Here is a 25,546-nt window from a genome sequence, read left to right on the forward strand (position 1 = left end):
CATCAAATTGAGCACTTAGGCTATGTTTACTTTCCTATATTTATATTTGTGGCAAATGAAAAAAATGACTCCAATCTTTCACCTTTCCCTGTATTCAGACCTTTCCCATATAATCTTTTGTGCCCTCCCACTCTGATTCAGGGCTTGGCCATATGACTTGTTTTGGACAATGAGATCTCAGTGATCATGGCTCAAGCTCTGGCTTGCAAAATGCTGCATGTTTCCCTTTCTGCTCTTGATCCTGTGAAATTTTCATTAAAAAGTATCTACGCTAGTCTGCCAGAGAAGAGTGAAGAGTGAAGTTGCCCCAGTTGTCAGAGCCAAGGCCATCCTCTATGAGCCAATAAATAGCAGCTGATGGAAGTTTCCATGTGGCACAGTGGGTTAAGGATCCAGTGTTGCCACAGCTGTGGCACAGGCAGCAACTGCGCCACCAGTTTGAACTCTGGCCTGGGAACTTCCACTTTCTGTGGGTGTGTGGGGGTGAATGGTTGACTCCCAGATATGTACATGAATTCAGAAGAGCCCAGAAGAGTAGTCCATCCAAAACCAGACTAAATCACCAATTTTGCATAGGTTGTTAAGAGACATTACTATGATTAATTGGCAAATGATACAACTATATACTTCAATTTAAAATTAAAATACACGTGTAATAAAAAAGGGGGGGGCAACAGGAAGGGCTAACATATCTATTTTTGAGCACATAGGAAAGAAAAACTGCCTGAAATCGTACAAGATCAGGGTCCTCAAAGCATAACATGACATTCAAATAAAATAAGGCCCTTAGCCAGCCAAAAATAACTGGAAAACCAATCTGAAGAAGTTGTCCAAGACATCTAAAAATTATCTCCTTCTCTTTTCCAAAAGATGGCTCCCACCTCCCATTTTTAAACATTTACTTGTATTCCACTCTACTCTATAAAAGAAGTCTTTAACAAATAGTATATGTTATATAAAGAGAGTATATTAGTTTCTGTTCCTGCAGTGGCCATGTTTCACCATGAAGGGTTTAAAGAAAAAAGGTGGGAATGACCCTTCAGAACCCTTAGTAGTGCCTTTCCTAAGATGAACATTGATGGGCTTGAGTGTTCAACTGGTCTTCCAGCACAGGGCTGAGCAATGGCTGTGTTACCTGGATTAACCTGAGCTTTTGCAGAACTCAAGATAGTCAGCAGCAGGAGCAGCATCCAGGGCATTCTGGGAATCAGGATCATCTCAGAAGGTGGTGTTGGAACTTGAGCCTGCAGCCCATCAAAAATGCAAGAAAACAAAAAGAGGAGAGAGAATGAATGAGGCAGATACTGTCAACATGGATGAACACAATTTGTATGATTACCTTTGTGTTCTTACGTGTTTATTTCTATACAACTTTAAATCACAGACTTTGATAGTTGAATGGGACATCAAATAGTCACATAATATAAGAATTTTCAAACTGGAACATTAAATAGTCATGAAATACAAAAATTTTCAAACCCTAGTAGATCATATAATCATGGAATTAATATTAGCAAAAAATACAAGTGGGTAACAAAGTTTTAGTAAGATAAATACTTACCCAAATTGTGAATGGTGATAAGTAAAACTTTTATTTATGATGTTTTCATAATTTTGATATTAATTCCAGTATTAAACCAAGAAAAACATTAAATGATGTTACTGTGTTGACTTTTCAAAAGGTCAATATTTAATCCTAATTTATTAGTTTGGGAGTGGTAACTGGAATTTTGTATTTTTAAGTTCCCCCAGAATAATCCATGTGGTAATGGATTAGTTGAGACAGCAATATGAACTCATGTTTGGCTTAACAGAAATATAGATGGCTGCATATGGAAATGTTTACAAATATGTGTGTATACATAGGTTAATGTTTACACACATATTGCCCTGCTATGCCCTGCTATGTCAGCCTAGAGGCCCTAGAAGCAATGGCATCCCAATTGCAAATCTAGTAGACAAATCTTGATTTCTAATACCATTCTCCAATCAAAGGAACCAAGGTTCCTTGGAAAAACGGCTGATTCTAGGACTAGAGCAGGAAATATGATCTTGAGGAATCTTAGTGCCCCAAATTGAGAAAGTATACACACATAAAAATGATGGGGATATGGCAAAGGAACACAGGAGCCAACAGAAAGAGCTTCCAATGGCCAAAGCTGGAACAATCTAAGCAACAAAATAAATCAAGTGGTATTGGATTATAACCCAAGGTATAAAATAAATATTTACAAGCCGATGCTGATATAAGTAAATGATTGAATAAACAAATGAGGGCGAATAGACAAATTTCCCATGCGAAAGAATTCTAAATAATTTATCTAGATACTCTTTTCTCTTGAAGAGGTGGTGTATAACCACCCCTCCCACACCCAACACCCACCCCCCCACACACACACACACACTCCCTTAAGTGTGAGCTGTACACAGTGACTTTCTTCAAAGAGCACAGCATGGAAATGGAGAAAGTTTTCAGTAGAGAAACATGATGACTACTACTTCAAGCCAGGTGATCAAGGTTGGCATCAGCTTTGACAAGTCACACTGAGAGTAAGTATGATATGATGTGGTGAAAATGGCACTTAGCCTCTATGGTCTTTCTCCCCAGAACCCAGGACAGCAGCCTAGTCGTGAAAAAAAAACAAAACATCAGACAAATCCTAATTGAGGGACATTTTACAAAATTCCTGACGTGTAATCCTCAAAACTGTGAAAGGTAAACATCATGATATCATTCAAACATGGAATCTTTTTTTTTTTTTCTTTTTAGGGCCACACTTGTGAGTATATGGAAGTTCCCAGGCTAGGGGTCGAATCAGAGCTGTAGCTGCCAGCCACAGCCACGTCAGAACTGAGCCACATCTACGACCTACACCTCAGCTCACTGCAACATCAGATCCTTAACCCATTGAGTGAGGCCAGGGATTGAACCTGTATCCTCATAGATACTAGTTGGGTTTGTAACCTGCTGAGTCACAATGGGAACTCCTATATGTGGAATCTAAAAAAAGAAAAGGGATACAAATGAACTTATTTTCAGAATAGAAATAGACTCACAGACTTTGAAAAACTTGTGGATACCAAAGGGGACCAATGGGGGTAGGGATGGACTAGGGGTTTCTTGGTATGTACACTGAGGTATACATAATGATTGGCCAACAGGTTCCTGCCATATAGCACAGGCAGCTCAGCCTGATATTCTGTGATAATCTACATGGGAAAGGAATCTGAAAGAGAATGGATGCGTATATATGAATAACTGAATCACTCTGTTGTACAGCAGAAATTATCACAACCTTATAAATCAACTATACCTCAGTAAAAGTTTTAAAAATGAAAAAAAAAACTGTCATGTATATCAAAGACTTCAAAGTCTGAGAAACTGTCACAGCTAAGGAAGCCTAAGGCGAGACAGTGATTAAATATGTAATGTGACATCCTAGATGGGAACCTGGAATAGGAAGAGGACATTAGGGGAAAACTGAAGAAATCTGAATAAAGTATAGACTTTAGTTAATAATAATGTATCAGTACTGGCTCACTAACTATGACAAATGTACTACACTAATATAAAATGTTAATAGGGTAAATTGGATATTGGGTAAGTAAGAATTCTAGATACTATCTTTGCAATGCATCTGTAGATATAAAACTGTTTAAGAATAAAAAGTTTATTAAAAAAAGAAAGTTTCTTCCTGGTAACACTAGTAATTAACAAACATTGGATCCACTGTTAGAAAAAAATATATAGTGCAAAATTATAAAGAGAGATGAAATCCATTTGAGCTGGAGCAATCAGAGAAGGCTTCATGGTAAGATCAGCATCTAACCAGATTCGTGAAAGATGAATAAGATTTTAATGATCAATAATGGGAATGGAGTAACTAATAGGATAATAAAGCAAGGATACTTGTTTGAAGAAATAGAGCTTTCTATGATGTTTTCTAGGCAGTAGAAACCTGACCTACCCAAAGTGGTAAGAAAAAAAAAAGGTATTCAGATAGTTCTGCCTGAAGAGAATGGAGCCAAAACTAATCAAACAGAAAAGACTAAAGCAACAGATTTCCCTGGTGGCCTAGTGGTTAAAGATTGAGTGTTGTCACTGCTGTGGCTTGGGTTTAATCCCAGGCCTGGGAACTCTTGCATGCCCCAGGCATGGGCAAAACAAAACAAAACAAACAAAAAAAGGACTTGATAGCCCCATGGTAGGGAACAGGGGCAGGAAGTGATCCATGGCCCACAAAAGGGTAATGAGCATGGTTCCATGGCATTGATTTAGATGAGATAAAGTATGTATCAGTGGCTACCACTGCCAACAGCAGGAATACTGTGCTTCCATAAATGAGTCCACCAAAAACCACACCCAGAAAAAGAAATACACAGGCAGAAATTGGAAACATCGGTCTTGGCTGTAGCCTAGCACTAGCCTATAACCATAATCCAGGATGTCCTACAAAGACATGAGCTCCTTGTGAGCAGCCATTTAGCCTTGTGAGCACGGCCTTAGCTGACCACCCCTTCTTAGCACCTTTTGAAGAAGAGTCCTACAATTCTCTTTCCTGACATCTTCCTTGTGGTTCCTTCCTTGATCATTACCTTCTCCCTCCATATCTTCCCCGGTGGTTCCTTCTTCAAGGAGAGTCTCCTATACCTCATTCCCTTCGCACTGAATTTGCTTCTGCTAGATACTCCATAGCATTGTTATAAAATTATGTATTTAATCATTAGCTTCAAAATGGCTCATTCTTGGAGTTCCCATTATGGCTCAACCTGACATAGTCTCAGTGAGGATGTGGGTTTGATCCCTGGCCTTGTTCAGTGGGTTAAGGATCCAGCATTGCTGCAAGCTGTGGTGCATGATGTAGATGTGGCTCGGATCCAGTGTCGCTGTGGCTGTGGCATAGGCCTATAGCTGCAGGTCTTATTTGACCCCTATCCCAGGAACTTCCTCCATATGCTGGCGGGGGGCGGGGGCGGGGGCAAAACCCAAAAAACAAACAAACCAAAAAAATCAACCTCTTTCTTATCTCTCCAAAGGAATACTTTATATATTAGACAAAGTAGGTGCTCAAAAATGGCTTTTAACTGAGCTAAGTAGAACTTACAAGTTGCTCAAAAGGGGTTGACTTAATTTTCTTTTGGAAAGTGTTACTTGGTATCAGGCTGTGAATCTCCAATACCAGTGATTATTTCTGACTTGTTTGCTTAAAATTAGGGTGTCCAGCAGCTAACAAATACAAGAGAACCATTAGCAAACCTAGAACTGCTATAACTATACCATGGATATCTAACACATACCAAGGACCAGGTCATGTAATATTCATGGTAACCCAATAAGGTTTGTTTTCATCAGTAAGGTAACTGAGGAGGAAGAGGTTAAAACTGATCTGGTTGCACAGCTGATAGGCACCAAAACATACATGAACCCAGGGTTTGTATTACTCCCAAATCCACTTAAGCTGTTTTGTTGTTTGTTTTGGTTTGGTTTTTACCTATACTCTCCTTTGATTTGACCTCTGTCTACCTCACCAGAGCTACGCCCCTGCTCACTTTTTCCACTTCAGTTCCTTTTAGACTTCTTTCATTTCCTTTTTACATTTCCTACTGCCTCAGGACCTCTGTCAGAAAGTTTCATACCTCTCTTTGTCCAGATCAATGACCATTTCTTTCTTCAGTGATATATTCTCTGATCCACTTGACTGTACATGCACTGGAAACATCATAATTTTTCTGCATAGAAATGGTCATAGTTTCTAAGTATATATCCATTTCTGGGGTTGTCTAATTAATGTCTGTGCCTCCCTAAGCTCCACATTTATTTCACTCATCATTGCATTCTCAGCACTTAGCAGAGTGCTGGATAAACAGTTGCAGAGTGAATTAATGATTGTCATGAGCCACACATTAGTGATTGCATCTGACTATTCTAAATTCCATACCCTAAAAGGAAGTATCCCCAAAGCTTGTTATAAGCAGACAACATCCTTTTCTGCCTCTTTGAATAAATCTTTCCAAAGGTTCAATATTTAAGCAATGTGACATGTGAGCAGAACACATAAACATACATGGAAGAATTTCAAGAATATAGAAGGTTCTTCTCTACCCACTTCTTTGATTAACAGTACAAATGTCTTTGACAAAAAATTATTCACACCTTTAAAATAAAAAGTCATCAGCCTTCACTCATTCATTCAGTTACTATTTACTAAAAGTCTATTAGGTGCTGTGTTGTGATAGGTTCTAAAAAATGCAGAGAAGAGCCCCATCATCAAGGAGGTTTTAATATACAAGCAAACAAGTTAATAAGAAAGCTAAGGAGATATATGTGCCATGGAGACAACAGAATGCAATAATAGGATGGAGAGTGAATGAGGGCTATTTCAGGGAAGATGGCCAGGAAAGCCCTTCCTGAATATGGCATTAGTAGAGAAACTGATAAACAGAACAATGAACAGAATAGGCATTACTTATATATACAAGAAAAGACATATATAAGTGGGAACTTTTCTATAAGAAAAGGGGCATTTAGAATTGGTGAAAAGTATCAGATGATTCAATAGCCTCTTCAAAAATAAATAAAGGTATATCCATGCCTCAGACAAAAATAAAGAGCTCAAAATGTAAAAACAGAATTATAAAAGTACTTCTAGAAAATATTGAGACTCTGCTGTGAGCTAAGGGAAGACTTGCATAAGAAAGATGTAAAAAGCAAAATCCACAAATGAAAAAAAGTAAATTTTTTCATCAAAATTCAAAACATTTTTGAGATAAAAGATATTACAAACTTAGCAGACAAGCAACAGTCTAAGATAAATATTTTAAATTTTAGAACAAAACAATGCGTATGTACATTTTTGGTATAAATAAGGAATCTCAATAAATCATTTTTTAAAAGCCACTAGAAAAATGAGCCAAGTAAATAAAAAGCATTTAACAAAGGAAATACTATAATGCCAGTAAACATCTAAAAGTACTCAACCTCACTAGAATCAGAAAGGCAATCATTAAAGCAGTAGTTAAATACAAATTTTATCCATCAGATTGGCAAAAATTTTAAGTGTGAAATTTTGAAATTTAGCAATCGTGTTGAGAAATAGATACTCTCATACTTTGCCACTGGGTACATAAATTAGGAAATAATTTAAATTATGCATACATTCCATTTATTATTTACCCCCAGAGAAAGATTTACATATGTGCACAATGAGGTAGGCACAAAGAAGTGCTTTGGAATATTTTTTAGTTTATTTTATTGTGGTAAGAATAATATATATAAGACTTTCAACAAATTTTAAAGGGTACAGCACATTATTATTGACTATAGGTACAATGCTGTACATCAGATCTCTAGAACTTAATCATCTTGCTTAACTTAAACTTTATACCTATTGTTTAGTAACTCTCCATTTCCCCCTCCCCTCAGCTTGTGGCAACCACCATTTCTCTCTTGATTCTATTAATCTACTTTGGACACTTAATATAAGACATGGGTTATTTGTCTATCTGTGACAGGTTTATTTCTCTTAACATAATATCCTCGAGGTTCATCCATGTTGTCTCATATTGCAAAATCTGCTTATTTCTTATTTTTTTGTCTTTTGAGGGCCACACCTGCAGCATACGGCAGTTCCCAGGCTAGGGGTCCAATCGGAGTTGCAGCTGCCAGCCTACACCACAGCCACAGCAATGCGGGGTCCAAGCTGCGTCTGTGACTTACACCACAGCTCAGGACAACACTGGATCCTTAACCCACTAAGCAAGGCCAGGGATCAAACCTGCATCCTCATGGATACTAGTCAGGTTTGTTGACTACTGAGCCACGATGAAAACTCCTCTGCTTCTTTTTAAAGAAAAATAATATTCCACTGTATGTATAAGCCACATTTTCTTTATTCATTCATTTGTCAATAGACATTTAGGAAGTTTCTACATCTTGGCCATTGTGAAAAATGCCACAATGACCATGGGAATGCTAGTATCTCTTCAAGATCCCGATTTCAATTATTTTGTATATGCATCCAGAAGTAGGATGGCTGGGTCATGTGTTAGTTCAATATATAATTTTTGAGGAATCTCCATACTGTTTTTCAAAGAGGCTATGGCCAACTGATCTTCATGATGAATGCTAAAATGGAAGTTCCCTTGTGGCACCACAGATTAAAGATCTGGCACTGCTACGGCTGTGGCACAGGTTGCAACTATGACACGGGTTAGATCTCTGGTCCGAGAACATGCCTCAGGTGAGTCAAAATTTTTTAAAAAATTTTAAAAGATTTTAAAAGAAGGATGCCAATGGAGAAAAATGAGTTTCTTAAACAAATAGTGTTAGAAAACTAGGTACTCATATGAAAAAGAATGAAATTAAAGGCTTATCTCACACTACATTAAAAAAAATCCTCAAAGTGGATTAAAGACTTAAATGTAAGACCTAAAACTTTAAAACTTTTAAGAAAACATAGGGGAAAATCTTCATGACAGTGGCTGTGACAATGACTAGATATGACACCAAAAGCTCAGGTATCAAAAACAAAAAAAAAAAAACAAGTGAAACTACATCAAACCAAAAAACCTTCTGTACAGCAAAGGAAACAATCAACAGAATGAAAAGGCAGCCTACAAAATAGGAGAAAGTGTTTGCAAACCATATATCTGATGTGATTAATATCCAAAATATATAAGGAATTCATATAACTCAACAGCAAAATAAAACAAGGAAGAAACCTAATAAAATCCTTTAAAAATGAACTAAGGGCATTTCTCCAAAGAAGATCTAAAAATGGCCAACAGATATATGGAAAAAAATGCTCAGTATTGCTAATTATCAGGAAATACAAATCAAAACCACAATGAGATATCTACCTCACATCTGTCAGGATGGATATTATCCCCCCCCCCCCAAAAAAAAAGTGAATGAAAGTCAACAAATGTAGACAAGAGTGTGGGGAAATTGGATCCCTTGAACATTGCAGGGGATATATTTATATATATATATATATATATTTTTTTGTCTTTTGTCTTTAGGGCCACACCCACAGCATATGGAGGTTCCCAGGCTAGGGGTCAAATCAGAGCTGTGGCTGCAGGGCTACACCACAGCCACGGCAATGCTGTATCTGAGCCGTGTCCTCAACTTCACAGCAATGCTGGATCCTTAACCCACTGAGCAAGGCCAAGGATTGAACCTGTGTCTTCATGGATGCTAGTCAGATTTGTTTCCACTGAGCCATGACGGGAACTATGATTTTTTAAAAAGAATATTTAAATTTGGAAAAATTTCTATCAATAGTGGAATGCTATAAACTATGGCATATTTCTCCTATGAAATACCATGAAATCATTTAAAAGTATGAGTTAGAGCTACATGTAATTACATGGTTAGATGTCTATGACATGGTTTTAGGTGAATAAGTGGGTTGCAAGATTTATGTAAAGACACTCTATACTTTAATGGATGTAACACATATTCATAGATATTTACATGTACATAAAAGATCTAGAGAGTTAAACACCATGCTGATAACAAGTGTCAATCTAGTGTACACTCTAGTGCTCAAATAGGCTGGAGGTATGGTATGGGATGTGAGGACAGAGCAAGAAACTGTTGAAGGCAAGTCCTGATAACAGTAGTTCCCTCAGCAATCACAGTGCTTGGCAGGGGAGATTGGAAATGGTGATCAAAAGGAAACTCTAGCCTTATTTGTGATGTTTACATTTTAACGAAGAAAATATGTTTCTTGGAAATGTCATTCATATTGGTTTCTTTGACCAAAAAAAAAAAAAAAAAAATTCCCGGGGTGCTTTCCAACCAACTATGCATATCCTAAAAATTCAAGGTGTAGAGTGAACCTTTCTCATATTTTGAGAATCATCTGTGATATTGAGAGAGAGTTTTTGTTTGTCTGTTTGTTTTGTCTTTTGTCTTTTTAGAGCCGCACCCACGGCACATGGAGGTGCCTAAGCTAGGGGTCCAATCGCAGCTGTTGCTGCCGGCCTATGCCAGAGCCACAGCAATGCCAGATCCAAGCCACATCTGCGACCTACACCACAGCTCACGGCAACACCAGATCCTTAACCTACTGAGCGAGGCCAGGGATCGAACTGGAAACCTCATGGTTTCTGGTAGGATTCGTTTCCGCTGCGCCATGATGGGAACTCTAGCGATATTATTGATTAGTACATCTTTCAGATAAGTACAGTAGGAACAAAAAGCAGTTGAGAATTGCTACTGACACCTTTCTTTTTCAGAACATTTGCCTTTTAGTACATATTTACACATGCATAATCCTCAAGCCTTACAACTAAACTGAAATGAGGGATTACCACCTCCCTCCTCAAAGTAGGAAACTAAGTCACTTTAGCCACAATCCAGGCAGACTTACCTCGTCTGGCTGCTGGCCCCTATTCATCATGCTGAATTACAGTTCTATCTTTCAAGCCAGACCCTGAGTCATTTAAGGTGAAGGACCATGTTTCTCTCTATATCAAAATCAGATTAATTCTAACTTGCCTGGGTCACAAAACTAGAAAGGAACAGAGTTAAGACTCTTCTATAGTTTCTCTGATTCCACGGTCAGTGCTCCCACATCTACAGCCAGTAGTTTCCAAGAAGCATCAATGAATATGTAACTCAGAGAGTCCATGTCGTGAAACGAAAAGCCCACTTCTCTCTTGACAGTCAAAATCCCCTCTCCTCGCCAAGCTGGAGGAACACTCCAAATTGACTCCAATAGGAGCCAGGACTCAAAGCCCTCCAAGGCTGGACAGGAGATGGTTGACCCTCCACCTCAGGATGGTCCACACTGGAATCTAGATAGGCCCTGGGTCAGACCCACCAGGAAAACCAGGAAGCAAATGGAAGGTTAAGATGGAAGTGTGGCAGCCACAGGCAGAAATGATCAGGATTTTTTTTTAATCCAGAATCAAACTTCTTACAAGTTTCCTCTGTACTTGGGTGAGCTCCCAAAGGTCTCCTTCTGAGACACAGCAGGGCTACATGGTGATTTAAGACCAAGTCAGCAGTATATCCTGCCTGACACCATCCCATCCTGTGGCAGGTTACACAGGTAGGGCTCACTCTTGGGCAGACCCGTGTCTCCAGCAGCTCCAGGTTAAGCAGCTGAGAAAGTACCTCATTCCTCTCTTCCACCTGCCTTAATGTGTCAGTCTGTTTCCTACCTTATGCTGACACTTACATGTGGAATCCAAAAGGGCCGAACTCAAAGAAAAAGAGAGAAGAGGGGTGGTTACCAGGGGCTGGGGTAGGGTGGGATGGAGAGAGATTCATCAAAGGGTACCAGTTCCTGGTTATAAGATGAATAAATTCTGGAGATCAAAGGTACAACATGGTGATTATAGCTAACAATACTGTATTTTATACCGAAGAGAAGATCTTAAATGTCCTCACCACAAAAAAGACAGAGTAATTACGTGACAGGATGAAAATGTTAGTTAATGCTCTGGTGATAATCATTGTGCTATATGTAAACGTGTGAAATAAACATGTACACTTTAAATTTACACACTGTTATATGTCAATTCTATCTCAATAAATCAGAGGGAAAAGTCAGACCATTTTAGTAACAAGCTCTCCTCCAGAGCTCCAATAGGAGAATGCATGAGGATACAGCCAGAAACCTTGAGAGATGAGTGTTTAAACAATTTTTGAGCTGTTGAGTGAGAAAGGGTGAGCAGGAAGCAAGTTCAACTAATTCACATACCCAGAGATCTCTGTACTGGTGAAGCAACAGATTTCCATGCTCCAAACCCAAGGTCTGCTGCCTATATATTTTTTTACTATAGGATTGAAGACATACTTTATAGATAGATGGATGGTTGGTAGATAGATAGATAGATAGATAGATAGATAGATAGATAGATAGATGAATAGATAGATAGATAGATAGATAGATAGATAGATAGATAGATAGATAGATAATAACACACAATAGAGAGGTAAATATACATGCATAATCCTCAAGCCTTAAAACTAACCTAAAAGGAGGGATTACCACCCCCTCTAAATGGATGATATTTATTCAGATGATAGATTTAGACACAAAAAGAAAGACTTTTATAAATGTAATTTTTAAATTACAAATAATTGCATTTATTTGGAAAAACAGCACCATCATTTCCACTTGGTGATAATAAAAAAAGGAGGTAAAGCAGGCAACCCTTAGGATTTTTGCCCTAACAAAATGGAAAGGTTGAGTACTCTGTCTCTCCCACACCCCTTTGAAGTGACTGTAACTTACAGACAGTAGAGCTCTCATTTTCCGCCCCCTCCACCCTGCCCTGGGCTGATTATTACCAAGCAGAACTAGCAGTGCACCCCATTTGAAGAAATGTCTGAACTTGCCAAGCTCATAATTCATGAAATGTTTATCCAATTACAGGATAATTCTTTGAACAGGCCTCCAGTGCTGGGTACCTTTGAACAATGTTTTCACACAGTACATTTAAAATAACATTCAGTATACAAAAAAAAAAAAAAAAATGTTCCATCTACTTACCAAACTCCTAAATCATTGAGGAAGTCTCCACATTACAAAATAGTTCTTCACTTTCACAAAAGGATCCACTGTTGGGTTCCTTTGATAGCAAATCCTCCCAGTAATTCAGTATATGATGTAATATACCTTAAACTATATTATATTCAACTTTTCAGAAATACAACTTGTGTACAAAGCATAGCACATCTGATCTGGCAGATGGTCACTCTCCCTAGACAATCCATCTTTGCAGGTCCATAAACTAGAGAAAATCTGAGGTGACCACCACTTTGCCAAAGAATAAAAAGTCTCTGATTTCTCCTAGGGATCTTCACACTGAGTCTGTGATGGGGGCCAAAGAGGAAGTGCCTGCCCTCCTGGAAAATCAGCTATGGCCTGCAGCCAGGGCCCCTCCACCTAAACTCAGACTGGCCTTCCTGCAGGAAAGGGTGGGGCCCTGGAAAGGCTGGAGTGGGAAGGAGAAATGAGATAAAAGGACTTGGGTCAAATGGAAGGCTGGTCAAGGTGTGGTGTGTGCACAGTTGTGTGTGGTGCTTGAGCCTGTGTTTGTGTTGAAGATTAGGGCTTGGTGGGGAGAAGAGAAGCGACTTGCTTCAAGACCCTAGATTTTCATTCAGGGCACTCAAGGTTTGTTTTCCTTTCTGCTGAGTCACTTTCATTTCAGATTTAACAAATAGAGCAATCATTGGAGTATTTAATACTCAGCAAACAAATATGCAGAAATGAGTTTGGTTTTGGCAGGAGGTAGGCCCCCAAACACACATACGCACACGCATGCGTGTACCCGCACCCACGCACACACACACCCATCTCTGCTGTACCAAACATCCTCCTGCTTTGTCTTGATTCCCAAGGATGTATTGATGTCTTCCTCATTCCCAGCTTTCCTCTGGGAGTCCCCATCTCATGCTTCTCAACACGGAGCGGCTCAGTGCTGAGCCAAAGGCCCAGACGGGCCTGATCTGTAAGTATTTAAGAACACAGGACGTGCCCCAGATGACCCAAAGTGACCCTCACTGCTCAGTGGGGAATATGACAGCAAGCTCGGCTCCTTCCTTAGTTAGGAGAGCACTTTACTTTCCTCAGTCTTTACATCTGTAAGAGACAACTAGAGTTTATCAAATTGGCAGGGAGTGGTGGGATGGCAGTGAAGCCTGAGAGCTAAATCATCCCCTTAACTCACCATCCAGGACGAGGAGAGGATGCTGAGAGAGATCACTACCACAGAAGACACTCCGCCCACCAGGGGCAGAATGGACTGCAGAACATCCTCTGTGTGACTTCATTTCCTTGGAAGCCTGATGTCCTTTCTATAGTGTGAGCACTAGGGATGCCAAATCTAAGGCTTTCAGGTGATTAATGGGAGGAAGAAGGAGAGTAAAGACAGAGCGAAGCAGAGCATTTTCCAAACCCAAAAGGCTCTGTTAGAAGCTCAGTATCCCTGGGCCTGCTAAGAACTCAGGTAGGTCATCTAACCTCACTGAGCTCTAGCAGTCCCTGGCTTTTCAAAGGGATATTTCATTCTCATCCCTGGCTTCCACTATCCCCCCACCTTGAGCATCTTCCCCACCCTTCCTCTCTCATTTTCTTGCCCCAGCCCACCCTCTAGCCCAGGTTCCTCAGACCCCTGACCCATGTGCTGGTGAGCAGAGGGCTGCCTTCATGTTTTATGGAGCACAGGAAGGTCAGCAGGAGGGCCACTGCTCAGGAAGTTATGAAATAAAGGTATTCGTCCTCAAAATTACAGACCCACAGCCACAGAAGCTTGATGGTCAATAAGAGCTCATCTTTCTCAGTCCTCTCTCATTACAGGAGAAGAAAGTAAGGCAGCCCCCAAAGTATAGGCCTCTACATGGGCAACAGCTGGGCAGAGGCAGGGCCAGGCCTCCAGTCAAACACAGGTTCTCTGACCTCTCCTGGTCCACTCTCCTGTTTTATCCTCAAACTCTAAGCACACATTCTTCTTTGGACCCTGTCTGTCTCAGTAACTGATTTCTTTAAACCAGAGCGAAGTTATCTGGAAAATCTCTATGATGGCTCTCAAATGTGTCCACAAATTTTGTGTCACTCTCCCACAGAGAGCTAGGATCTAATTTCTTTATCCTTGAATATCAGCTTGATGTAGTGACTTGCCTCTAATGAAATTAATACAGTGAAAATGATGGCTATTAAAGTTCAGAGCTGGGTCCCAGAAGGTGACACATCTCCACTGGGCTCTCTCTCCCTCTCAGGATAGTTTCCCTGGGAACCCACCACCATGCAGTTAGGGAGCCCAGGCCACATGGAGGGCTTCTGGCCAATATCCTTGCTGAGGTCCCTGCAGACAGCAGCAAGTAAGGAGGAAGATTCACCCCATGCCCCCACCAGGTGACTCTGGCCCCAGCCACCACCTGCTGCCACCACAGGAGAGATAGCCTAGCTGATCCCAGTCACCTGAGAAACACAAGAGATACAACAGTAATATGATTGTTGTTGTGTTAAGCCACTAAGTTGTGAGGTGACTTACTATGTGGCAAGAAACAACCTCCTTGGACAGGAAAGGCATAGCCTCCTGCAAACTTAAGTACTGGGTCTTGAACATGCCTGAGTTTTTAACTCATCACCAATCTGTCCATTGTGTCACAGCCAAGAACAAAGACTTAGGCCACAAGGCAAAGGGGTCAAATGGAAACAATGGTAAGCAGAGACACAGCTCTCTCATTAAACCCAGAAGTGAGTTTAAAAACTAGCCCTGTACATATAGATGCCTTTCCCTTGAGAGCTAAACAGTGAATCTGGAAACAGCATCTTAATCACTGCACTGCCCCTTCCTGTGGCCCCTGCACCCCTGCACCCCATGCTCTGCCTCCTCCCTCTCCAGCTTCTCCTCTTCAGCCAATATGTCCAAAGCCAGACTTGCTGGGTTTGACTCCTATCTCCTCTCCGTCAGCTATGTGGACCTGGCTACATACCTGAACCATGGCCCCTCTGTTTCCTCACCTCTAAAATGAGGGTAAGAACAGCACCTGCTCTTGCAGGAACATTGTAAAGATGGAAAGAATTGTTACATAGGAAGTACTTAGAACAATGCCTGGGTCATAAATGTTCATGTGCATTTGTATTTATTTTGTTTTTTACTGTCTCCTCAATAAGTTTGAAAATTAGGTGCAAAAAAGCATCCATCCATTTACTTAAACGTATAGCAGCTAAACCTACATAGTGGGACTGAGGAACACTTGCAGGTTGATTGACAGGTCATTTCAATGGTCTTAAAATAGGCAAGAACAATAAGACAAACTCCTCACCTTTGACAAGCACACTAAACCTTGCTGGATGCATCCTACAAGTAATGCTGCCTTGGGAGAGAGTGACTTGACCCTTTATGTTATTTGGAAGTCTCAAGAGACCTGTGCACTTAACTATGAACCAGCACAGCAGAAACCAGCCTGGGGTTGAGGATAGCAGGGCGGTGGTCATGTCTGAAGGGACAGTGATGTAATCACACTGCTTGATCAAGTGCTGTTATGTCCCTGTGTGTGACAGTGGACACACCCCAGAAACCTTCCAATCCAGCTGCCCAAATCCAGCAGGGCCACCTGTTCTTGGTGTTCATTGCAGTGCTGGCCTATGACGTTATCAGGCTGCTTACTAGTTTGCACAGACCCAATCAACACCTGGGGCTTGAAGTGTCTTTGGGACATGAATAAGTTCTATCTCATCCAACCACAGGAAACCCTTCTGAACCACAGAAGAGATTAGGTGTGATGCCAATGAACCCTGTTTCCTGATCCTTTCAGGAGATCATCCATGGAGAGTCTTGGACCCACTGTCCCAGAAACCAGCCAGCATCTGCCTTTTTAGTAACACATTCAGAGACTCCCAAATATGAGGGTTGACACCAATGTCACTGCACAAAGATAAGGGAAGTCTCTCACAGCTCTGGGACCATCAGCTGAAGGAGGAAGCAAAGGTTTTAGGTCTTTGCCATTACGTTCTGTAGTGAAAACTTCAGCAATGATACATGTCAGGCACTTCTAAAACAGCCAGATACTGATTAATCTCTGGATTGAAAGACACTTTTCAACAGATCCGGCAAGTATGAGATATGGGTAAAAGTAGGAAATGGCATCACAATTAAAATTAATTGAGATGATGCATATAAAGGACTTAACAGCACTAGTACCTGGGATACAGTAAGTATTATTAACATTTAGTTGTTAGTAGTGGTACTATGAATAGAATAGTGTATGGGGAGAAAAAAAATTAGCAGTCAAGTTCGCACATATATACAAGACATCTATTGTGAACCCAGTGCTAGTTGAGACACCTGGAGGCAGAACAACAAAAAGCATCAAAAGATTTACATGACTGGCACATGCAAACCTTTGGAAAAACAAAGATAGCAGGCAAGCAAGTTCATGGCAGGCCATGGCTGCAGGGATGGTGTGATAGAGGAGGGGCTATACAAGTGAGCCTGGACAAGTACTAGACTTTGGGAAAGACCAAAAAGGAAAAATACAAAATAAGGAATCATGAAAAATTGCAAAATTTGAATGGTCTGGCCAATGAAAGAGGCAAAAGGCTTGGGAAGACCTTCAAGTTTGGGAGAGAAGAAGAGAATTAGAGGAATTCAGAGCTGACCAGCTTGTCTGCCATCTCTACCAAGCTCTGACACCTTGTGGACCCTCTCAGGGACTTAGATCTTCTTAGACGCAAAAGCCTTAGGAAAAAGAAGCAGGGCAAGGACATGGACCCGTAGTTACAAATTTCATCTTCTCAGTAATGCCATTTGTAGCAAAATGGATGGACCTAGATATTATCATACTAAATCAGAAAAAGAAAGACAAATATCATGTGAGATCACTAATAAGAGGAATTTAATTAAAATGATACAAAAGAACTTACAAAGTAGAAACTGACTCAAAGATTTTGAAACAAAACTTATGGTTGCCAAAGGGGAAACACTGGGGAAAGGAATACATATGGAGGTTGGGATTGGCATATATACAATACTATATAAAAAATTGATAAGTAACAAGGAGCTACTATATATCACAGGGAAATCTATTCAATATTCTGTGATAGCCTACATGTGGAAAGAATCTGAAAAAGAATGGAGATATATATACACACACACACACACACACACACATATATATATGATTCATTTTGCTGTACACCTGAAATAAACACATTGTAAGACAACTATACTTCAATAAAATTTATTTTTAAGAAAGGAACTGAAAAAAAAATGAATTTAGCCTTCTCATCCTGCTCTGAATTTAGAGATAGCAGAAGAAGTAGAAGATGGGGTTTCATACAACTGTTGGCATGGGGTCGTATAGAAACTAAGAGTGAAGCTCATGGGCCCCACCACTCTGGACAAATATGGCCTAGGAGCTCCTGCCCAAATCCCAGAGCCTGAAAGCCTCATTCAGCCGTGGGGGTAGGACCAAGTATTTGGGATTCCTCTTCTGGTCCCTACCCTTTTCTTCAAGCAAGTCACTCCCTCAACACCTGCAGCTCCTACAATCCTTGCCAAAATATAAACGTCACTGATTAAGAATTCAGCCCCTAACCCTTTCCTTTCATGCTTCCTTCACATCACTAACGGGACACTCCCTTCTACTTTACTTTCACTGGCAGCCTCTGAACCAAGTGGTGCAGAACATATAAGTTTATTTAAGGCTATGAAACATCTGCAGATTTCATCCAATTTCAGGAAGTTTCCCTTTGAGTCACCAGTGCCTGGCACTTACCCTTGATGTGTAAAGATCCTCCTCCTTCCAACCTGCTAGGCCTAATCCCCGCTACTTCCTAGCCTGGCTCAAAGACCCTATGTTGCCAGGGCAAAACAAGAGACCAGAAGACTGTCCAATCCTGGCCGCAGAGCCTCCCCAGTCTCAGAATGTTCTAATAACTCCACCTCTCCTGCAGAAAGGTTCACACCCACCAGCTCTTTTGAATAAGATCTCATGGCTTTTGAGTCATCCCTCTTCACCAAGTAGATCCATGCTTGCCTGACTCACCCCATCCCACCTCTGGACTCAGATGATTGGTTTGAAGATATAGGTAAACATGAATAGAACATTTGTTAGTTGTAATAGCTCTCCATGTGCCCCCTCCCCAGCTGGGCTGTGTGAGCTCCTTCATGACAGGGAAGGACCTTGTCATGGTCTTCTTTGAATTCCCAGGGCAGAGTCTGGAGATTTTCAGTGAAGTGAATGTGTTGGGCAGATGGATGGATGGATGACCAGAGGGGTCCACAGAGTCCAGGAGTGACTGTTGATAGCTGAGAAGATGAAGGGCACAGGCTTTTTCAGTTAATCTCTCACTTCCTCTTTGTACTTCTTCCAAGCCATAATGGAATCTCCTCCCTTGACTCCATCTCATCTATACCTCATAACTTAACAGATACCATACAGTGACTTATATTGCTTCCTAATTATGCTTAAATATGTGTGTGTGAAAATCTTGCCTCTTTAATAAGACTGTGAGCTCCTGAAGGGCAAGAATATTTTTCATCTCTCAGTGCTTATGAGAGTAATGATAAACATTGGCGGAGCACATAGTACATACCAGAGAGTATGCTAAGATTTATATGTATTTTCTCATTTGGTGTTCATAACAAGGCTCTGAGGTTTTTACTATTTTTATCCACATTTTGCAGATGAGAAGACTGAAACACAGAGAGGAGATAATATGCCAAAATCACAGAGGTAGCAAGTGCAACAGCATTAAATATATGGTGACTTATGGGGCAGTTGATATGGTTTAGGGGCTGGGCTCTGCCTTGTTCTCCCCAGCCAGTCTGGTCTCATTGGACATTCTCATTGGGCACAAAGGTATGTTCAACTCTACTCCACTTGCAAAATTTCTATCACACTGCCAGCAAGAGAATCTACCTTCAGGAGGCAGTGCCCATCAGCCTCCACGTTTTTTTTTTTTAATTGAAGTATAGCTGATTTATAATGTTATGTTAGTTTCTGGTGTATATCAAAGTGATTCGGTTTTACATACATAGATTCAGATTCTTTGCCATTATGGTTTATTATAGGATATTAAAATTAGTTTACATTCAGATTCTTTGCCATTATGGTTTATTATAGGATATTAAAAATAGTTCCCTATGCTATACAGTAGGACCTCATTGGTTATCTATTTTATATATAGTAGTCTGTATCTACTAATCCTCCACCACTCCCTTTCCCCTTTGATAACTGTTAGTCTGTTATCTAAGCCTGTGAGTCTATTTCTGTTTTGTAAATAAATTCATTTATATCCTATTTTAGAACCCAGATATGTGATATAATACAGTATTTGTTTTTCTTTTTCTGGCTTAACTTCACTTAGTATGATAATCTTTAGGGTACATCCATGTAGCTGAAAATGGCATTGTTCATTCTTTTTTATGGCTGAGTAATATTCTATTGGATATATACACCACATCATCTTTATCTATTCACCTGTCAATGGACATTTAGGTTGCCTCCATGTCTTCACTATTATGAGTAGTGCTGCTATGAACACTGGGTGCATGTATCTTTTCTAATTAGAATTTTCTCCAGATATATGTCCAGGAGTGCGATTGCTGGATCATCCCACCTGGTACCTGCCTCTGCCTGGTGCTTGTTATTTCCCATTGGCTAAACTGGAACCTCTCAGGTACCTGATCTCAGAGTTGCATTTGGCATCACAGCACTGGGACAGCTCAGTGCTCACATTTGCCACTTCCCCTCACACACACAGACAGTACAGTATAGTAGAAAGTTCTGGGCAGGGGCAAATGGTTCCGTGGCTCTTAAAGCTTAGACAATTGGAAGAGCTCATTTTTTTTTAAGAAATATAAAATTACAAACACAAAATTAAACTCAGGGCCTCCAAAGGAGGAGGGCAGAAGCCAAAGCTGCAACCATTTTCAGCAAATGCACAGGACCTGAGTTCTAGTCTCAGTTCTACCACTAGCCACGCTATTGCTTAAGCCATCCCTTTCCCTAAATGGGCTCTCTGTCTCTTGATTTAAATGAGGGGGCTGGGCTGAGTGAGAGTGGGGGAGCTCTGAGGCTTCTCCCAGCCCTGGCACTCCAAACTCTACCATCCGTGGTTCCAAACACTCTCCAGGCTCACCGCAACATCACAGAATGGCCCCTGACCAAGGTGGGGCACTGCTCCTCCCCCCCAGCACAGGCACACACTGTATTACAGTAATGAGAGCTTTGGTTGCTTTAAATATCACAAAACAAAAACAATGGGCAGCCCGGGTTCATCATCATTCCCTGTCCAGACCACAGAGAAGAGCGCGGCCAGGCCAGACCAGGGCTGAGATGGCGGGAGGAGCCCCTTTCAGGAATCCATTAGTTTGGGTCTAGAACGAAAATCACAGACAGCAGGGGCAGTGAAGAGCCAGATGGAGGGAGAGCTGACATCTGAAGGTTGCTCTGGGACACAGAGGCCCCAGTGAAGTTGGAGACTGGAGTCCTGGACCCACCAGAGATGACTTGGGGCCAAGACTGAGGCTGCAGGAGCCGTGGCCTCTCACCCCTGGGAGAGCCATAAAAGTCCAGCCAAAAGTCTCCGCAGAAAGGAGGCTGGTCTCCCCTCAGGTCCTGGGAGGCATCTGCTGAGCAGAACAGCAAGCATTCATTGGAAGCAAGGGAGCCGTGGCCATGTGGAGGGGACTGGAGCTGGACGCTTCCTCCCTCGGGACTTCCCCAAAGCCAACAGGCAAGTCCTCAGGGGAACCTGCCAGACCCTACAAGGCCCACTCCTTGAAATAAGCTGTTTAACTCACATAAAGAGCCTCTAGTCAACTCCTGTTCTGTAAAATGGCCCGTGATTCATCAGCCACCCCATCGGTGGGCACATGTCAATTTGGGGTGGAGGGCATGCACACAAGTAGTCCTCCCACAGAGATGGGAACAGGGCCCACACACATGCTCTGCAGACCTGGCCCCCTACCCCTTAAAGCTCTCAGGCTGTGTGAATCCACTGCTCCAAGATGGTCCCTGGAGATTAGGGAACATGGCACTGATGTCAGGGCTAAAGGTCAGGGAGGTGCCTTTTCTACACCACACCAGCCCCATGTCCTGACCCCTCTAATACACACTGCCTCCACCAGAAAAGGAAGTGAAAAGGAGATTTGCCAATGATTTACATTTGGCAGCAAGCACACGTGGGCACCTCTTTCCTAAGCTTTAGGCTCTCTTCCTAATAACTATGTCAGTCAGATATTTTAAAAGGGAAGCAGAGGGCAGAAGTCAAATGAAGGGTTGAGCTCCTTTAGCCAGGATCCCACCCCACAGTAACTATAGGAATGTGCATTGAGCAATGGGACCCAATGGTGGATGGTGTCACCAGTCTGTGGTGATCCCTGAATGCTCACAGAGGCTAGAACTAGGCTCAGGAAAGCCAGAGAGACTCTGGAGAAGGCTGGAGTTGGGTGGAGGGGAAGAAGATTCTGCAAAATCCATTAAACAGGAAGACCAGGACTTGGAATACCTGGCTCCTAGCACATGGCCTGGCTTGCACCTTGAATTCCATGAGGGCAGAAATAACATCTCTCTTGGTCATTGCTGAATCCCCAAGACCAAACACACTGCCTACCATGGAGTAGGTGCTTAGGAAACATCTGTTGAATTAATATATAGTAGGTGCCCAAGAAACCCTTATTCCCTTTTTTTATATTCTTAATCCCTCTGCCTCAGGAATTTAAGTGGATTGTGGCCTATTTGCCACACGTGGCTGGTACTAAATGGACAATATTATTGTGAAGCACACCTGTTTTTCATTTTCCATCTGGTTTCCCTTCCTTCCTCATACTCACCATCCTTCCAATGAGAACATAATAGTAAGCCCTCCATTACTGTCCCTTCTCTGAGCTCCTCACTGATCTTGATTACATTCTCCCCTGGACTGGAAATCAATGTATTTTCATATGATGCAGTCGTCTCTACCTTTATCCCATTTGTACAATGCCAACTACATTCATCTCCTTATAAACTCACTGAGATCAGGGACTGAGTTATACATCCTTGGTAGGCATCATGTAGCCAGCATGATGCTTTATCTAACTCTGAGCAAAACTTATAGTGTCTCTCTCAAGATATGAATTCCCTAGCTATGCTGAATTCCTCATTCCTCAATCTTGCCTTTTTCCCTTGAACTCTTCCCAACTTTCAAAATGAAACAACAACAAAAAAAGACTTTAACATTCATTAACCAGTGCTTGCTGAGAACTTAACACAAACCAGACAATGTGCTAAGGGAGTAAAAAGATAAAGATGTACACACACACACACACACACACACACTAGAGATCAGAAATGCCACAGTTTAAGCCCCTATCTCTATTAAGGCCAACGGAATTAGCTAGCTGAGTGGTTTAGTAGAAAGAATAGCTGACCAGCTGCTCAACTAATGGTATAAACTTGGACAAGCCAAATATTCTGAGATTTTGTCTGATAATCTGCAAAACAAAGGGGAGGACTGCCAAGGACATGCCCTCTCTCTATTCTGTAACTTCTTGACAATGAGCTGTTCCAAAGTTTATGTGAGTACCTTCTATGGTAGAAAGTAAAAGGCTACAGCTACTGAGGAGAGAATGAAATACATTAGGTTGAAATTGTTTGGGAGTCCAATTTACACTACCCATCAAAACTACTACTCTTAAGCCCACATCAACAAACTGCATACTCAGAGACTTTAGTAGTGAGAGACACTTGATGAATCACCTACACTCAGAGTCACACATGTGTAACTAGTTGGTTAGACAACATCCACGCAAAATGAGAGTGAATATAAGACTTTCTTTACACTGCTCTTGGTCTTTTTGAACTTATTGGTTCCATGAGTTGCAAAAATAATCTGGTTACACAATGGGAGGAAAAAGAAAAGGATATAAAGTGTGTCTCTTTTTTCCCCAGATGATGGAAGAAGTTAAAATTTTTCAAAGGAGAATTGAAGAAATAATGTAGAGTGACAATAAATGCAAAGGTGCAAAGATAAGAAAAATGGCCCAGTATTTTATGCACAATAATGCCTGTGTGATAAGTATGCTGGGGAGGAAAAAAAAAAAAGACAAAGAGGAGCAAAAGAAGAATGCAACATTTGACACATGGGACTAATACGAATGAGACTTTCTTCAGAAAGGGTGTATTGGACTTTGTGGAAGTCCAAGGAATCAGAATCTCTAGGATCCACAGGTTCAAGGAGTTTAATACACCACTGTGTGGGAAGAAGAGAGAAGTCATTTCTCTACAAAGAAAACAAGAGGATTCATGGAAGGAGACTTTGGAATGTTTCAACTGGGAAAAAAAGACTCCACTGGGAGTTGGTGGTATTAGCATGTGTGACACACTGTCCTGAAGTAGAAGGATCCTGGCCACACAACAGAACTGCAAAGTCATAACCAGGGCAGTTTCAGAGAGGAAGATTCCACCCCAAAACAAAGGGTTAAAATCCCTAAACTTGGGGTGTGTTTCTTTGTGAGGATATAAGTTCCCCATAATTGGAAGCATTCCTTCAAGTAGAGGTTGAATAATCATATTATTTAGGAGAAGAGTCCTTCTCTATTCAGGAGACTGGGCTAGTTAACTTCCAAAATCCTTCCAATTTTAAGAATATCTGTGTCTGTCCACCGCAGTACAGAAACAAGATAACTAGCCTGACATAGAGGACAGAGAGCTACCCATGAGATGAAAGAACTACTTTTTTGTGCTGATACAAATTTGAAGACTCAAAAAATGATAACTTCCAGCCCAAGACTCACATGGTCTGTAGACAAATGAACTCTGTCACATGCTCATACCAGAGCTGGTCATTGTCACCTTTTGTTTTATGGTAAATACCATATGGCCCAGATTCTGTGGCAAATCAGGACTACATTCTACTACAGAGGACTTCACAAATTGTTTATAGTACCTCTGAGCTTCATTCAGAAGTGAGCAAAGCTGATAATTCTACCAAGAAAATATGGTCAACATATCTATAAGAATAATTAGATATAGTCAGTTATAAAATCCTAGTTATTCAAGGGTTTTAATCTACAAACATACACTGGTAAATTACTTTTGTTTTTCAGTTCCTCCTTTCATGTCCTGATCTCCCCAAATCCTGATTTATTTATCAGGGTCTTAAATACCATGGAAATATAAGCCAGCTCGCCTCAATGTTTCTCCTATTTCATTTCTCTATATCACATGCAGAAGACAGACTGCAGGAAAGAAAATATTGATATATTACACAGTATATCATTTCCTTTTCTGTGTCTACCAGTCTCTATAAGCAATTTGAGGATGTTGCCTCTGTCCTATCCCCCATCCTGCTCTGTAAGTGATTCATGACTCTGAGCAACACCTCAGAGTGGCATCATCTCAAGAGTATCTCCTCCAATGGCTTCTTATGGTCCCAAATCCCAATATTAGAGCCCTGGAGTGCCATTGCTTCTAAAACTTTAGTTGGAATGTACATTTAAACATCTCTAGTAAAAGAATGACCCAACCTAATCATGCTCATGCTTCTATGCAAATACTCCCTCTTATGTAGTGTTTTGCATATACAAAAGGCTCTCAAGGCTGAAATCTTATGATAAAAATTCTGAAAACTCAATACTCTCATTATAATCCTGGGGTCCTAGAGTCTCAGGCTAACCAGGAACAAAATAGTTCCCTGGGTGTGAATTTTCAATTGGCACTCAAATGAGATTCTTGATGTCCTTGACCTAGCTCCCTGAAAAGGGATGTGGCATACAGAAGTATCTAGGTCATAGCCATGGAGTCCACAAGAGTACAACATAGCACTCACAAGGTTCCAAGCCTGGGTATAGGATGCACACTGACAGGAAGGAGCACATTTGTCCAAAGTGGCAGAAGATAGTGTTCCCAGTGGAAGCCGGGGTGTAGTTACTGAATGAACATCAAGTGAAGGGTGAGCTAATGCTGAAAACAGGAAAGCAAATCCTAGGTTTGAATTCTGCAATATCAGTGAGAGACAGGCCTGGAGCAAAATCACAGATACTGCAAATGTGCCCAAGGCCACCTCTGTGTGGTCCATGGCAG

General features: G+C 41.1%; 1 protein-coding gene across 2 annotated transcripts in view; it reads right to left on the reverse strand.

Moving 5' to 3' along the window:
* The window catches only part of DDR2 (discoidin domain receptor tyrosine kinase 2), a 162,855-nt gene that overhangs the window by 60,688 nt on the left and 76,621 nt on the right, over window positions 1-25,546 (reverse strand). For both annotated transcript variants that reach the window (XM_047784048.1, XM_047784047.1), the window contains exon 3: window positions 1,136-1,244. In XM_047784048.1, coding sequence (XP_047640004.1) covers window positions 1,136-1,217 — 82 coding nt within the window. In that variant the 5' untranslated portion in view covers window positions 1,218-1,244. The remainder of the gene's footprint in view (window positions 1-1,135; window positions 1,245-25,546) is intronic.

Source organism: Phacochoerus africanus, chromosome 6 (genome assembly GCF_016906955.1).
Source record: "Phacochoerus africanus isolate WHEZ1 chromosome 6, ROS_Pafr_v1, whole genome shotgun sequence".
NCBI classification, from domain to species: Eukaryota; Metazoa; Chordata; class Mammalia; order Artiodactyla; family Suidae; genus Phacochoerus; species Phacochoerus africanus.